The sequence below is a fragment of the Tachysurus vachellii genome, chromosome 3 (assembly GCF_030014155.1).
Source record: "Tachysurus vachellii isolate PV-2020 chromosome 3, HZAU_Pvac_v1, whole genome shotgun sequence".
Lineage (NCBI taxonomy): Eukaryota > Metazoa > Chordata > Actinopteri > Siluriformes > Bagridae > Tachysurus > Tachysurus vachellii.
In genome coordinates, this window is record NC_083462.1 from 14,626,926 (window position 1) to 14,644,156 (window position 17,231).

Genomic DNA, 17,231 nt, shown 5'->3' on the forward strand with positions numbered 1-17,231 from the left:
CCGGATTTGAATTAGTATTTCAATATTTAGTAAATATTCTGTCATTTTCTTCAGTACTATGTAAGTAGAAATAAATGTAGGCTGTTCATGATAAATGTCACCTGATAAACGTCCGTTCGGATTTCAGTAAAGTAAAGTATGAGGAAATGTTGGAAATATAGAGAGCGTGCTAACAATGGTTAACATTAAAACTTTACTTTTAAGTGGTGTGTGTGGGGTGAGTGTTGAGTGGGGTGTGTGTGTCACTGGTGATGATTGACTGAACCAGTTAAATGTATTTCTTCTGGATTCATGAAATGAGGATCTCTTTACATCTCTCTCTTTTCTAACACTTCTCGCAGCTCCCTGTTGTTGAGAGACTGACAGCAAACACCTTCCAATGTCGTAGCTTTACATTCGATTCTGTCTGAAATGTTTTACACTAGTTTTAACAGGATTGTGTTGTATTATGATGATACTTTGACAGTTCTTTATATTTGTACATATTTTTCACTCTCATACATTTTCTGTGAGCTCTAAATTAGATGTGTGTTTGGTTTTTAATGTTTGAGATGTTTCTTTACATTCTCACCATCATGTGACTGAGTAACTAAAGCTGCAGTCAGTATGTAAAGGTGACATCAGCGGTGATTAAACTGCTTTATAAATCCTTATGCATGTGTTTGACTGTTAAGGGGTTTTGTAGGTGACATACAGCCTTATAAACATTGCACTTGGGTTAATTGTGACCATGAATGAAGCAGTGAGGTTGAGTCAGAGACAAGCCTCACTGCAGGACATTCGAGTTCTTCATTCCAACCTTCACACACCATGTCTTCATCTGTGCTTTATGTACAGGGACGTTGTCACGATGGAACAGGGGTTGTGTTCTGGCCAATTACCAGCAAAAGTAATAAATTCAATGAAGAAGATTCTGAAATTCTAGGGTTGTGATGCCAAAATAAGACTTTATTCTGAAACTGATTCCATTTAATTCCATGGAAGCAAGAAATAACAGTCAATATGCGCTGTTTTATACCTTTTCCTAACAGCCAATTCTAAGCCCACTTTTTTCTTTGCAAGCCTTCTCATGATTTGCTCTCATCATTTCCGAAACCCTCAGGAAGTGTACAACCTTATAACAGAATGGTGGTGCAGCACATCTTTTTAAAAATATAAACACGTGATGGGTTTGATGAGTTTGTGAACTTCCTAAACTTTTTGAACATCATACATTTGAGATTATCCAGTTCATTAAGTATCAATATATAGCTGAAGTTCAATAATCACTTGCACTTCAGATATTTATGCTGATTCTGTTATTTTAACTTTAATCATCTTGTTTTGAATTTGATGATTTGATAGAATACAAATTCACACAAGAAATGATAAATATGTAAAATAGCATAGTAACAGTTTGGGAAAGAAACAAACATGGGTGTGAAGTGCTGTCTGGTGGATGGAATTTATTCCCTTCATCTATGCTGCAGTACAGTGAGTGAGGCCACATGACCCCATACAGTGTATAATCACATAATAACCTTTATTTGGATCCTGAAAATTAAGCTTAAATACTTTCCACACAAACACTGAATACTCTATATAAAATATATTTAAATGATAAAATAATACAATGGAGACACACCCACACACACAGGTGTGCCCATTACTTTATGTGTTAATTCATTTATTCTGTCAGCTGTTCTTAAGAAAAAAAGCCACATGTATCTCAATGTCACTGCTTTTATTTCTGTGTCTCATCTTCGGAATTCTCTGTTGTATCTCTGTTCATCTTCTGAAGCCACCAAAGAACTTGGAGAAGATGGAGAAGTCATCTTGCATGTCAGAGAAAGGCTCTGGAGCACCTGAAACATGAAGCACAATTTAAAATCTGAAAAAAAAAAAAGCATATAAAATATTGGAGATTATTCCTAGTTTAAATATAATATATATAATAATCATCTTAAAGAATAAACTCTAATGAGACTGTTGATTAAAGATATAATGAAATATTATTGAATATTATTCCCGGCTCATGCAGCTTGTGAAGTGTCTGCAGCCGTTTTGAGAGCAGTGTTTTGAGCAGCAGACCTGCTGAAGGAGAAGCAGCATCATGTGGAGCTTCTTGAGCACCAGGGCCTCCTGAGCGGATCACTGTGGTCTCCTCATTACCCAGGCCATCCCTCACTGTACGTCTCTCTTCTACTGTCTGTACACACACACACACACAAACACACACACAAACAGACACAGACACACAGACAGACACACAAACACAGACAGACACCCACAGACAGACATACAAACACAGAAAGACACACAAACACAGAAACACACAGACACACACAGACAGACAGACAGACAAACACAGACACACACAGACACACACACAGACACACACAGACAGACACACACACACAGACACACACACAGACAGACAGACACATACACACAGACAGACACACAGACACACACAGAGACAGACAGACACACATTTATGGTACATCTAAGAGAAATTCTCAACGTTCATTGACAATTACGTGAGCAATAACACACTCCAGACAGTTATATAAAAATATCTCTGAAGTGGTTTATTTTCATATCTCAGCTCAGTCCACATTGCGTTCTTCTGCTCATACAACAGCAATTTTACAACAAATAAAATGTTTAATTTATTAATAAAAAACGTCATACAATTTAATGTTTTTTCTTTGCTTTCCAAATCCATTTATTAGTCTTAGATTATGTGAAGCCTTCCTGTCTAGACAATCAACAACTTATTATGGGTGAATTACTGAATTAATGTAAACCTAGCATTCATGTTACAGACACACACCTACTGACCAATCAGAATCGAGGATTAAACTGTGTGTGGTGAAAACACAATGTGGTGACTGAGCTCACATGAGAAAAGAGATCAGGATCACTCACCCCATCAGGTTTAACTACTTTGGTAACTGTTACAGACTTAAAGGAGGATCGTGTGTTTGGCTGGGAGGGAGCTGGGGTTAAGATGTGGTCCAGTCCCCCTGAAGACACCTGAGAGTCTAGATCTGAGGGGGAAAAAGGAGGCAGGAAAAAATGTAAGCAGAGAAAAGAGAAGCTCCAAATATCAGAATCAGAAAGATCTTTATTACCAGGTATGTTTCCACATACGAGGAATTTGTTTTAGTACAGAAGCTCCACAGTGTAACAGAATGACACTGACAAGACACGAACACATATATAATATAGACAGTTGTATGTACAGTGGAAAAATGTGCAAACTGAAAAATATCAACATAAACAGCCCGGTGTTATCTGTGAAGTCCTTCAGGTTTCTGAGCACTACCATTTCCCAAGACCTGAAATGGGAGTCCAACATAAACTGCTTTCTTAATAAGGCCCAGCAGAGGATTTACTTTCTACATCAATTAAGGAAGTATGGTCTGCCACAAGAGCTGTTGATTCTGTTCTACACTGCAGTCATTGAATCTGTCCTGTTCACATCCATCACCATCTGGTTTGGAGCAGCAACAAAACAGGACAGAAACAAACTGCAATGCACAATAAAAACAGCAGAAAAAATAATTGGTTTTATAATAATTGGTCCTGCCCACTCCCCAGGACTTGTACGATACAAGAACCAGAAACTGGGCAGGAAAAATCACTACTGACCCCTCACACCCTGGACACAACCTCTTTCAGCTCAGACACAGGAACAGTATCTTTCCCCAGACAATCAACTCACCATAATTATATTCCCTGCTTCATATCTATAAGTACTGCATTATCAGAACTGTCAGTCATCACATCATCCGTATACGTTACACACACTACTGCTGCTGTATACTGTACAAAAAGCACAATAATGCACAATAGTGTTATTTGCACTACCGTGCACTTCTCACACTTTATGTACATAACTGATCTGTCATATATTCTGTATTCATATTTAATACTCGTACTCTATATTGTATCAAATCGTCTGTCTTGTCTGTTTTTGTCTTGTATAGTCCAACCTAAATGTATAGTGTTATTTATGTCTGTACTTTTGAGTGTCACTTGGCCAATAAACCTGATTCTGATCTTTCTCTCTTTAATACGGTCATTTTAATTCTCACGTATCAACTCAAAGTTTATAATAGAGAGAAGGTTAGAGAGATTAAATATACAAGAAACAAAACTAAACCATCTGTAAACATCATCTGAGGCACTCACAACTCACACGTAAACAAAAATCACAGACACAGCTTTGTTTTTTTCATTATAAAAATGAGCTGAACAATAATTTAATTAATTTAACCTCAATGTGAGTGTTTTGATGTTTTGTTCAGATATGTAACATCTGTGGTGAGTGTGTTTGTGGTGTGAGAGGTGTGTGTGTGTGTGTGTGTGATGTGTGTGGGGCAAGGTGTGTGTGTTTGTGTGAGATGAGTGGTGGTGCTGGTGGGGGGGAGGGTGATGAGTGATGTGTGTGATTTTTCATCTCTTACCTTTTAAGGAGTTTTACTGTCATAAATGTCTTAAAGAGTTAATTATTTAATCAAATGATGATCCCTGTGGGAAAAAGTCTCACCTCCGTCCACTTTCTTTTCTTCCTCCTTTGGTCTTGTTCCATCACTCCAAACGTCCCTATACTGAAATAACCCACAACTTTAATTTGAATAAACATTAACATCCTTATTTCTTTTATTGTAATAGAAATCATATGACCAACAGCCCTTCCTTCTCTTCCTGACTCTCTGGAAAAAAGTGCTTTTGTCATCTTAGATAAGATTGTACAAGTCTCACCCTGGAAAATGGCGTCCAGTGATGGAACGGGCCCCTAGGTACACTTGGGCCACCAGGGGATGAAGGATACACATCTCTTGGTGCTACAGAATGAGAATTATGGGCAGAATCGTCTGGGTGCTTCAACATAAAGTCTCTGAGAGAGTTCTCACGTCTTCCTGCTCTCCTGCTGCCTTCATCTGCTGGTCTCCTCTGAGGTGGAGCCTCTATACTGGGCAAATCTGTGGGAAAAAAACAAGTTTTTCCCTCTAATGTTCAAATCAAACATTATACATTGTCACATACATACAGGGTACAACATGCAGTGAAATGCTCTTTGCATCTGTCTGGTATATAAGCATAAAAAGGAATGCAATTTAGGATAAAAAATAAACCAAAACCAAAATGAGATAGATTAATAAAAAAGTATAAACTATATAAAAATTATATAAAATGTGAAAATATATGTGGAAAAATAATGTATATAAATATACATAAATGTGTATGGTTTTTAATGATTGTCCTTAAAGTGTCCATGTGCAGTATGGTGTGTATAAAGTGGACAGTCCAGAGTTAAAGTCACAGTCCAGAGTTAAAGTGTCAGTGCAAAAAAGGTGTGCAGAAAAACTGTGAAGATGGAGGGAGAGGTCCAGTACTAGATCCTAGATCCTGGATGTTTCCTGATTTAGACTGCGAATGGCCTGCGGGAAGAAGCATCTCCTCATTCTCTCTGTGTTTGCTTTCAAGGAGTGGAAGCGTTTCCCTGAACGCAACAAAGAAAAGAGTCCATTGCTGGGATGGCTGAGATCCTTTACAATCTTCCTGGACCTGGTACGGCACCGCGTGCTGTAGATGTCCTGCAGGTCAGGGAGCTCGGTGTAGATGGTACATTCAGCTGACCGCACCACCCTCTGGAGGGCTCGCCTGTCCTGCATGGTGCTGTTTCTGAACCAGGAAGTGATGCTACCCGTCAGGACGCTGTCAATGGTGCAGGTGTAGAAAGTCTCTAGCACCTGAGAAGGTAGTTTGAAGTCCCTTAAGCGTCTCAGGTGGTACAGATGCTGCTGGGCCTCCTTCACCAGGGTGTTGATGTGACAGGACCAAGACAGGTCCTGTGTGATGTGAAAACCTAGGTACCGGAAACTGTTCACTCTCTCCACTGGGGTCCCGATGATATTTAGCGGTTGGTATGACCGCTCCTGCTTTGTGCTGAAGTCCACTATCAACTCCTTAGTCTTGCTGAAGTTCAGGAGAAGATTGTTCTCCTGCCACCATCTCTCCAGGTTTTTAGTCTCCTGTAGGTAGGCCGTCTCGTCGTTGTTGGAGATCAGGCCCACCACAATAGTGTCGTCAGCAAACTTGATAATGGTGGTGGAGTTGGAAGTGGCCACACAGTCATACATGTACAGTGAATACAGCAGGGGGCTCAGAACACAACTCTGGGGAGCTCCAGTGCTGGGGGTGAATGTGGATGAGGTGTGTTTGCCCACCCGTACGGCTTGTGGTCTGTCTGTCAGGAAGTTGGAGATCCATTGACACAGCGGCAGGCTGAGTCCTAGGACCTCCAACTTAGAGGTGAGCGTGGAGGGAATTATGGTGTTAAACACTGAGCCGTTGTCCACAAACAGCATTTTTGCATAATTCCCTTTCCTGCAGTCCAGGTGGCTCATTGTGGTGTGGAGAAGATGAGCAATGGCGTCCTCAGTAGAGCGGTTCTGGCGGTATGCGAACTGTAGTAGATCCAGTGTGTCTGGTAGTGATGCAGTGATGAAGTCTCTAACCAGTCTCTCGAAGCACTTCATCACTACTGAGGTCAGAGCTACAGGGCGGGAGTCGTTGAGGCAGGCGGGCTGGGGTTTCTTCGGGATGTTAATGTTGCACCATTTAACATTTCTCAGGCTTCTTTTGTTATTAAAAATTAAATAAAAAGTCATAAACTATTTATATTTAAATTCCATTCTCAAAAGAAACACCAGGGACTGAAACATAAATTTAAATAGCCACGCCCACTGACCAGGACAAATGTTAATACCACATCTGCTCAATTCAGGATATTCATTTCTGTGGGCATCAGATCTGCAGATCTGTAGTCCTTAGAAAGGTGTTTATGAAGATCTGGAGCTGTGTTGAATGTAATGCTGCATTCACATTGCAGTGGTTTGCGAAAGTATTCACCCTCCTGGACTGTATCAGTCAGAATAATGTGTTGAAATAAATATTTATAAATCATTGGTACAAACTTAAAAATGCTGTTTGTACAAGTAGTTAGTTCCTGGATGTTCCTGGATGTCCCAGATAAAAGATCCTGCCTTAATGAGCATGTAGTTGACATGTAATTGACCTTCAACTGTGGAAAACTGAACAAAACCCTTCTTAGCTGAACTGTGAAGAAACTTAAAAGATAGAGAAAGACAGAACAGAATTAGGGAGTAAAACTGTATCTAAGAGGATAAACAACAAAATTGCTGAAGCTTCACACTAGCCAGATGAGTTGTATTTCTTAATTCAGAGCAAGGGGGAATTTAGAAACAGGAATTCCATGATTTTGAGCATTTCCCAGCATGAGTGTCTCATCATTCTTGCCTGTGTGGCCAAGTCCTCCCATCACCTCTTCATAACAGTGCTGTCACTAATAACCATGGGAGTGAAGTCTCCCATGAGGATATCTGTTGAGACACCACTCTTTGTTAAACTGCTGGTCTGTCATTGGTTGATGTGTAACACTGGACATGGTTCTTGAACGTGCTTCCAATCAAAGGAATGCTCACTAAATTACATCAGTATGACTCAGAGCAGCATATCTCATGTGCTTAATTGTTTCTGGCCATAAGGATCCATCTGGAGTTAAGTAAGCTTGTTTTCTCTCTCATCTCTGCTCCTAGGTTTTCCCCTTACCTTTTCATTTTGTCCAGTTATATACAACATCAGTGAGATCAGACACTGATGATGTAAGAGTGAGGAGGTCTAGGGTTCAGTCTGTGTTCCAGTTCATCACAAAGGTGTTCAGTGGTGTTGAGTCAGAGTCAGGGCTCAGTGCAGGACACTCGAGTTCTTCACTCCAACCTTCACACACCATGTCTTCATGGAGCTCTGTGCTTTGTGTACAGGGACGTTGTCATGATGGAACAGGGTTTGTGTCTCTGAGCTCCAGTGAAAGGAAACTGTAAAACTACAGATTTCAGAGAAGCTAAAGCAAGAACAGTGTGCTATGATGAGGGAAAAACACTCTTAACACTTAGTATGTTTACTACATTACGTAGTATGGAGAAACTGTCAAAAAAAACTACCTGAGATAGATAAAACAAAACCTAATGTAAGAGCTGAAAAGAATGTAACAGCTGAAAAGATGAAGCATACCATGTCTGAAGGAGCCTAAACTGGCAAACATGTCCTCCATTTCCTGGAATATTTGCTCAAATATCTGTGGCTCCTGGATGCGCATTCTGTTTGGCCCAAAGCTGAAATCGAACCTGAGCCCATCGTCAAAGTAATCGTGATGAAATCCATCCTCCACTTCATCGTCATCATCATCGTCTTCATGAGTCAACCACTCAAAGAAGGGCTCCCTGACAAAAGAAGAATAAAGTTATCCTTAAAGGTGCTATGCACAATCTCTGAAAGCCAATGTTGACATTTGAAATCACCTAAACAAATATGCCCCTAACCCAAATGGGTCTCACCCCTGTTTTGATAGCTCCACCCCACACATACATACGCAACCCAGGGAACTATTATGATGGAACCTGCTGGGGCAGCTGTCCGAGGGTATATTTATCAATAAATGAACTCAATGAGTAATACTATGGTAATACAGGTCAAATGTGTTTTTGTAGTATTGTGTTGTACCATGAAAGGTTTAGCTCCGTTTCACGTGAAAGACGACTTTCAACACCTAGAACCTGAGGCAGAGGTAACGTGTGTGTTTACTGTATTACTGTGTTTCCTGTGCTTCTGTGTTAACTGCATTACTGTGTTTACTGTGCTGCTGTGTTGACTGTATTTCTGTGCTGCAGTGTTTACTGCGCTGCTGTGTTGACTGTGTTTACTGTATTACTGTGTTGACTGTGTTGACTGAATTACTGTGTTGACTATATTACTGTATTGACTGTATTACTGTATTACTGTATTGACTGTATTTACTGTGTTGACTGTTTACTGCATTACTGTGTTGACTGTATTACTGTGTTGACTGTATTACTGTGTTGCCTTTGTTTACTGTATTACTGTGTTGACTGTATTACTGTATTTACTGTGTTGACTGTTTACTGCATTACTGTGTTGACTGTATTACTGTGTTGCCTTTGTTTACTGTATTACTGTGTTGACTGTATTACTGTGTTGACTGTGTTTACTGTATTACTGTATTGACTGTATTACTGTGTTTACTGTATTGACTGTGTTTACTGTATTTACTGTTTACTGTATTACTGTGTTGACTGTATTACTGTGTTGACTGTATTTACTGTATTACTGTGTTGACTGTATTTACTGTATTACTGTGTTGACTGTATTTACTGTATTACTGTGTTGACTGTATTTACTGTATTACTGTGTTGACTGTGTTTACTGTATTACTGTGTTGACTGTATTACTGTATTACTGTGTTGACTGTATTACTGTGTTGACTGTATTTACTGTATTACTGTGTTGACTGTATTACTGTGTTTACTGTATTACTGTGTTGACTGTATTACTGTGTTGCCTTTGTTTACTGTATTACTGTGTTGACTGTGTTTACTGTATTACTGTATTGACTGTATTACTGTGTTTACTGTATTGACTGTGTTTACTGTATTTACTGTATTTACTGTTTACTGTATTACTGTGTTGACTGTATTACTGTGTTGACTGTATTTACTGTATTACTGTGTTGACTGTATTTACTGTATTACTGTGTTGACTGTATTTACTGTATTACTGTGTTGACTGTATTTACTGTATTACTGTGTTGACTGTGTTTACTGTATTACTGTGTTGACTGTATTACTGTATTACTGTGTTGACTGTATTACTGTGTTGACTGTATTTACTGTATTACTGTGTTGACTGTATTACTGTGTTTACTGTATTACTGTGTTGACTGTATTACTGTGTTGACTGTATTTACTGTATTACTGTGTTGACTGTATTACTGTGTTGACTGTATTTACTGTATTACTGTGTTGACTGTATTACTGTGTTGACTGTATTTACTGTGTTGACTGTATTACTGTGTTGACTGTATTACTGTGTTGACTGTATTTACTGTATTACTGTATTACTGTGTTGACTGTGTTTACTGTGTTGACTGTATTACTGTATTACTGTGTTGACTGTATTACTGTGTTGACTGTATTTACTGTATTACTGTGTTGACTGTATTACTGTGTTTACTGTATTACTGTGTTGACTGTATTACTGTGTTGCCTTTGTTTACTGTATTACTGTGTTGACTGTGTTTACTGTATTACTGTATTGACTGTATTACTGTGTTTACTGTATTGACTGTGTTTACTGTATTTACTGTATTGACTGTTTACTGTATTACTGTGTTGACTGTATTACTGTGTTGACTGTATTTACTGTATTACTGTGTTGACTGTATTTACTGTATTACTGTGTTGACTGTATTTACTGTATTACTGTGTTGACTGTATTACTGTGTTGACTGTATTTACTGTATTACTGTGTTGACTGTATTACTGTGTTGACTGTATTTACTGTATTACTGTGTTGACTGTATTACTGTGTTTACTGTATTACTGTGTTGACTGTGTTGACTGTATTACTGTGTTGACTGTATTTACTGTATTACTGTGTTGACTGTGTTGACTGTATTACTGTGTTGACTGTATTTACTGTATTACTGTGTTGACTGTATTTACTGTATTACTGTGTTGACTGTATTACTGTGTTGACTGTATTTACTGTATTTACTGTATTACTGTGTTGACTGTATTACTGTGTTGACTGTATTTACTGTATTACTGTGTTGACTGTATTTACTGTATTACTGTGTTGACTGTATTACTGTTTACTGTATTACTGTGTTGACTGTATTACTGTGTTGACTGTATTTACTGTGTTGACTGTATTACTGTGTTGACTGTATTTACTGTGTTGACTGTATTACTGTGTTGACTGTATTTACTGTATTACTGTGTTGACTGTATTACTGTGTTGACTGTATTACTGTGTTGACTGTGTTGACTGTATTACTGTGTTGACTGTATTTACTGTATTACTGTGTTGACTGTATTACTGTGTTGACTGTATTTACTGTATTACTGTGTTGACTGTATTACTGTGTTGACTGTATTACTGTGTTGACTGTGTTGACTGTATTACTGTGTTGACTGTATTACTGTGTTGACTGTATTACTGTGTTGACTGTATTACTGTGTTGACTGTGTTGACTGTATTACTGTGTTGACTGTATTTACTGTATTACTGTGTTGACTGTATTACTGTGTTGACTGTATTTACTGTATTACTGTGTTGACTGTATTACTGTGTTGACTGTATTTACTGTATTACTGTGTTGACTGTATTACTGTGTTGACTGTATTACTGTGTTGACTGTATTTACTGTATTACTGTTTACTGTATTACTGTGTTGACTGTATTACTGTGTTGACTGTATTTACTGTATTACTGTGTTGACTGTATTACTGTGTTGACTGTATTTACTGTATTACTGTGTTGACTGTATTACTGTGTTGACTGTATTACTGTGTTGACTGTATTTACTGTATTACTGTGTTGACTGTATTACTGTGTTGACTGTTTTTACTGTATTACTGTGTTGACTGTATTACTGTGTTGACTGTATTTACTGTATTACTGTGTTGACTGTATTACTGTGTTGACTGTATTACTGTATTACTGTGTTGACTGTATTACTGTGTTGACTGTATTACTGTGTTGACTGTATTTACTGTATTACTGTGTTGACTGTATTTACTGTATTACTGTGTTGACTGTATTACTGTGTTGACTGTATTACTGTGTTTACTGTATTACTGTGTTGACTGTATTTACTGTATTACTGTGTTGACTGTATTACTGTGTTGACTGTGTTGACTGTATTACTGTGTTGACTGTATTACTGTGTTGACTGTACTGCTGTAATCTACCATGTTGATTTGATGTCACTGAACTCAGAGGTTGAAGACTTTTATACAAATAAAATAAAATGTAAAAAGTAAAATGACTCCAGAAAGAAATCATTCTTTAGCTTATTAATTAATAGTTCGTTAACTTTCTAAGTAACAAACAATTTCCTCTTTAAATCCAATCCGCAGACTGAAGCAGTTGATTTATAAACACTAAAATATTGCTGTAATATCTAATGTGACTCACCTCTGGTCACCGCCACGGCTGCGGCCCCCTGGAACCCCAAAAAATCCACGAAACAGATCAAATACACTCATTTATTGTTAAACACAAGTGAACCGTCACCGAACAGCCATAAGGTGCACAGTGACACGCCGACGCACGAGACCAGCGTGATGACGTCACCGCGGAACCGACAATCCTGCGTATGTATGGGGGGAAGTCGGCTGGGATTTCTCTATTAGACTATAAATTAAAACTTTAAGGCAGTTAGTCTGAAAGCTAAAAACAGTTCAATAGTTTTAATAAACAGTTAGAAACACTAAACTTTCCATCCACATAAGTATACATCCGTACGCAGAATGCACACGGTACAGCCTGCCCACGTCAGGAAGTGGACCGGTCCGACTCGTCAGTTAGCTTCATGCCAACACCAACACAAACATGGAGGCGTCCTCGAACACGACGTCATTCCGAGTTCGACAATAACGAATTTATTGAATTCAGCGCCACAGAAAGTGGTTCTGTGTTGTTGGCAAAACAGCCGTAATAATTTCAATTTAATACACATAATAAAGCTCTGTTCACTGAATAAAAGTACCATTATTAAATGACTTTTAATGCTTCCCCTTTACCAGCAAACCAAAAGAACACAAACACACAGGTCCATCATGCAGCTTTAACTAATGTCTTATTATAAAACTCTACATATAAACACTGTGTCTGTGGAGACCTGATGCACCTCCACAACACAAACATCTCACTCCTACATTCAGGGATGAGGCTAGAAACATAACCTCTTATTTACTGCCTACAGCAAGCTATTGTCATTTAATATCAGTGTCTTCACATAATGAAAAAAAAAACATCATACTGTGTTACTTTTAATAAAGTAGACCAAATATCAAGCTGTTAACAAAACCACATATGATGACACTTACGGACAACAGAATACTGGTTTTTGAATTGCAACTCAATTTGAAGACCGAAAATAGTAAACACTTAAGCGTCACATCACTGTTGGACATCCGAATCAGAACACACCATTATTACCATGGATTTATTCCCCCGTTCCTGGCATAAGCAGCTCCACTCTTCTGGGAAGGTTTTCCACTAGGTGTTCAGTGGTGTTGAGTCGGAGTCAGGGCTCAATGCAGGACACTCGAGTTCTTCACTCCAACCTTCCAATGTCTTCATGGAGCTCTGTGCTTTGTGTACAGGGACATTGTCATGATGGAACAGGGTTCGAGTCTCTGAGCTCCAGTAAAGGGAAATTATAACATCACAGGTCAAGACAATTGTTTCCTACTTTGTAGTAACAGAGTGGAGAAGAACCAAATAAGGATGTGATTTTCAAGGATGCACAAACTTTTCTGCTTGATGCGAGTGCAGTTTCCAGTGCAGGCCCTTACTACAGGGTGGCAGAAAAGGCAGGAAACGGTGAGTGTAATATTGCACATATTTTTGCAGATTTTGCTCAACATGTTCTCACTGGTCCATGACTTTTTGGACTGCATGAATACAAATGTGATCCAACTTTGTAGCAACAATTTGGGGAAGAACGACATATGGGTTTGGTGGTCATGGGGTGCACATACTTTTGTTTCACATGGTGAAATCACCCACTCAGGGTCCATCTCACCCAACAGGTATTATATGTTTAATGTATTTTATTTATTATAAAATGAACCAACAATTATAGATTAGAAGTAATTAGGTCTCCAACAACCAGTTGACACATTAGTGACACAAAATAAGTCTTCTAGTTGTGAGTTTACAATGGGAAATGGGAATCTTTAAAGTTTTGTTAAAGCACAAAGTGATGATCAAAGTGGGATCGGTTCACTAAGGAAACACCACTTAAACACAAGGATTTTAGACAGACTTTTCACCACAGAATTAACTGGCATTAAACTAACTCCTAACCAACATGGCTTTACAGGCTAGCATCCAACGCCAAAGGGCTTAAAAATAAGATTTACACATCATTCTGAAATTGTGAAATATTTTTGTATACAATTAACACATCTAGTTAATATATTTATATACGGTTCCTTAAAGTAAATGGGTTTTATCAAAATATTCCAGCCACAGACACATGACTGTTTTTTCCAAGACCTCCACACATTTCAGCTGATGTTCCATCATCCCTCATCTTTGCAGTTTAGACAAACACACAGAAGGCACAGGACATCCACAATTATTTTCTTAAAAAAGACATTCACATCCAAAATGATGAAAATGTCTTTTTCTTGTTTATTTACTTAATATTTATATATATTACAAAATAAAAAAAAATATGAAACAAACGTTAGGTCTATGTGTAAAGAATTGAGGAAGGGAAAGCCATCGAACAAATGTGGACTACAGTACTTGTGTTTTTATATATATGTATATGTATGTACAGGACAAATTTATCCATTTATTTTTTTCCTTTTAAAACGCACAGTACAAAAAGAAAGAGCCACTGACAAAAAAAAATATAAGGAAACTGATAATACAAATCTATCCATTCATACTTTTCTAATTAACAGAAAATCAATAAAATATGGGAAAGGGAGCAGAACATTGCCACATATAATGTCTGAGGAGGACACACTTACGAGGTGATGTACGTATACGGCAAGCTCTCCAGTAAGAGCAGACAGACGGTGATACCTCAAAGGTCGTGCCAAGTTAAGCATAAACACCCCCCTCTTCCATGGGGAAAGAGAGAGAAAGGGGAAAAAAAAAAACCTTATGCATAATATAAAGAAGATGGATATGCGTGAATGTGAACAGCGTCCTCTTCATTTGCAAAGCCTGTACAATAATCTTAGGATGATTGAAAGGGTTCAAACAAAATGGAGTCCATTTACACACAACACAGACTCTCAAATTAAGCATGAGAAACAAAGGGGTTTCTAGAAAACTCACATTCCCACACACCTGGAACATCTCTCATATCTTTGTGCCCTCGTGTATAACTTTGATATATATTTTTTGGGTTTAAATCAAGCAGGGTGCAAGTAGGGGCAGGAGACTACCTGCCAAGCCATGATCCCAACTTCTCTTCCACCAGTTACAAAAAACTCGTTTAGAAAATAGCTCTATGTTACATACATAATGACAGAATGAAAGGAGAGATGAAACTCAATACAAACTGCAAACACTATGCCTGGCTGTGAGTTTCCCCTTTCTCCCTCTCCAGTCGTCACCCCTCCATTCCACCGACACACACATACACAACTACCGCTTTAGTGGAGTACCACCACGGCTATGGAGGAGTACTGTAGGGCAAACGGACAGGGAGAAGCGAAAGAACAGCGCCGCAGATGATTTAAAGTGGAAGAGAAGGGTCCCCTAATTTCAGCCTCTTTTTTTTTTTTTGGACACCAGATTGGAAACCGTGAAAGTTAATTGCCTCCCCAGTTGTAGCTGTTGTAAGTAGACTTGTTGATCTGGGACTTCTGTTGAATGGAAGCGTTCTGACTTCGCTGTCCGGAGCCGGCCTGAGGAAAAAGGGGATAGACAGACAGGTCAATGAGGTTTTTAGCAATACAGCAGGGGTAGATGTTTAAAATGTATACTGTATAGTGTTTCCTGACCCTAACACACACAGGGAAATCTCTGCAGTGTGTAAGGCTGGGAAGCTTTAGTACAAGATCTCGCATGAGATGAAAAAAGTCACATCTGTGCAAGCGTTTTGTGTTAGGATTCACCAGTGATCACATCTGAGTGTCTAACAGATCAATAAATAAGAAAGTCAGGAGTAATATCATTTTTCAGTGCAGCTCTTCAGACCACAGTCTAGCCTTCATGTCTTGTGTCACTGGTTTACTGGTTGTTTTTCCTTGGAACTGTTTTGTTTGGTACTAATCACTGCATACTGTGAACACCCCATAATACCTGCTGTTTTGGAGATACTCTGACCATCACAATCTGGCTCTTGTCAAAGTTATCCAGATCTTAAGCTTGCTCATTTCTCTGAGAACTGACTCTTCGCTTGCTGCCAAATATTTCCAATGCCTTGACAGGTGCCGTTGTAATGTCAAGTAAAATTTATAATTTTAGTAAAATTTTAACTTTAAAGTTAAAGATGATCTGTGTAAGTGACAAATCCAAACGATCAGATAAACATCTACAGTAATAGAGAAATGTAGCTAGCTCAGAAAGGTAAAGCTGCTAATCTGCAAAACACAGTTTATATAAAACCTGCAAAATCATGCAAGCATTTTTCTCACTTATTTATATACTAAGAATGAAGCAGATGACGTGTGCTGATTGGCTGCTGCTCACCTGGGTGTCCTGCTGTAGGTGGTGGTGCAGCATCTGTGAGTGGGCCTGCTGATGAGGAGTGAGGATGTGCATGAAAGGCGCCGGGGCATACGGTGCTGCAGCCGGGGGGTTGATGGGGCCGCCGCTGCCCAGTGCTGATGGCACACTGAACGAAGCTCCTGGTGCTGCTGCTGCTGCATGGTAACCCTGCTTCTCAAAGGACTACAAACACACACAGAGCACAGAAAATAAACAATTCTCTCATATAAACAGTCATATCATATAAAGGATTTTAGGATCAGTGCTCACCTGTGTCTTTGTGTAAACAGACCCTGAAATGTCAGGGACACCCGTGTTGCTGGATGTCACAGAGACTCCTGATGGAAAGGCAGACAACACAACCGTTACTCTTCATACAGGAACAAAACCAACCAACAAAAGAGTTTATAAAAATCTTCAGGTCAGGAGAGAACGTGCAACAGACAACTGTTTAAAGAAAAAAAAAAAAGACATGAAGGAAATAATCTTCACAGCAGCTGCTTATTTGGCCTGTATAAGACACATTATAAAGCATGTGTACACCTGACCATCACACCTATACGTGCTTGTTGTGCATCATTTATCCTCCCTTAGCTGTTCCAGTTCATCACAAAGGTGTTCAGTGGTGTTGAGTCAGAGTCATGGCTCAGTGCAGGACACTCAAGTTCTTCACTCCAACCTTCACACACCATGTCTTCATGGAGCTCTGTGCTTTGTGTACAGGGACATTGTCATGATGGAATCGGGTTTCTGAGTCTCTGAGCTCCAGTGAATGGGAATTATAATGTAACAGCACACAGACATTCTGTAAAATTGTGTGTTTCAGACTTTGTAGGAACATCATCGGGAAGAACCACATATGGGGTTGATGGTCGGGGTGCACATACTTT

The 17,231-nt window shown here is 38.9% G+C and overlaps 2 protein-coding genes across 8 annotated transcripts in view; both read right to left on the reverse strand.

The window, feature by feature from the left end:
• Positions 1-1,425: 1,425 nt before the first annotated feature.
• On the reverse strand, positions 1,426-12,221 carry hax1 (HCLS1 associated protein X-1). 3 transcript variants are annotated; one of them, XM_060865889.1, is made up of 7 exons: positions 12,073-12,221; positions 8,089-8,297; positions 4,753-4,973; positions 4,538-4,598; positions 2,911-3,032; positions 2,071-2,188; positions 1,426-1,844 (listed from the first exon to the last, which is right to left on the reverse strand). In XM_060865889.1, the coding sequence occupies exons 1-7, from the start codon at positions 12,141-12,143 to the stop codon at positions 1,768-1,770; spliced, it is 879 nt and encodes a 292-aa protein (XP_060721872.1). In that variant the 5' UTR covers positions 12,144-12,221; the 3' UTR covers positions 1,426-1,767. The 3 variants fall into 3 exon arrangements, with proteins under 3 accessions (XP_060721872.1, XP_060721870.1, XP_060721871.1); XM_060865887.1 differs by lacking the exons at positions 1,426-1,844; positions 2,071-2,188; positions 2,911-3,032; ... (1 more) ...; positions 4,753-4,973; positions 12,073-12,221 and adding an exon at positions 5,187-7,397 and having other exon boundaries at positions 8,089-8,229; XM_060865888.1 differs by lacking the exons at positions 1,426-1,844; positions 2,071-2,188; positions 2,911-3,032; ... (2 more) ...; positions 8,089-8,297; positions 12,073-12,221 and adding exons at positions 5,187-7,397; positions 7,627-8,071.
• Positions 12,222-14,287: 2,066 nt separating this feature from the next.
• Positions 14,288-17,231, reverse strand: part of ubap2l (ubiquitin associated protein 2-like) — a 34,319-nt gene continuing 31,375 nt past the window's right edge. For all 5 annotated transcript variants that reach the window (XM_060865892.1, XM_060865894.1, XM_060865890.1 and 2 more), the window contains 3 exons: positions 16,612-16,679; positions 16,324-16,524; positions 14,288-15,536 (listed from right to left, as the gene is read on the reverse strand). In XM_060865892.1, coding sequence (XP_060721875.1) covers positions 15,441-15,536; positions 16,324-16,524; positions 16,612-16,679 — 365 coding nt within the window. In that variant the 3' untranslated portion in view covers positions 14,288-15,440. The remainder of the gene's footprint in view (positions 15,537-16,323; positions 16,525-16,611; positions 16,680-17,231) is intronic.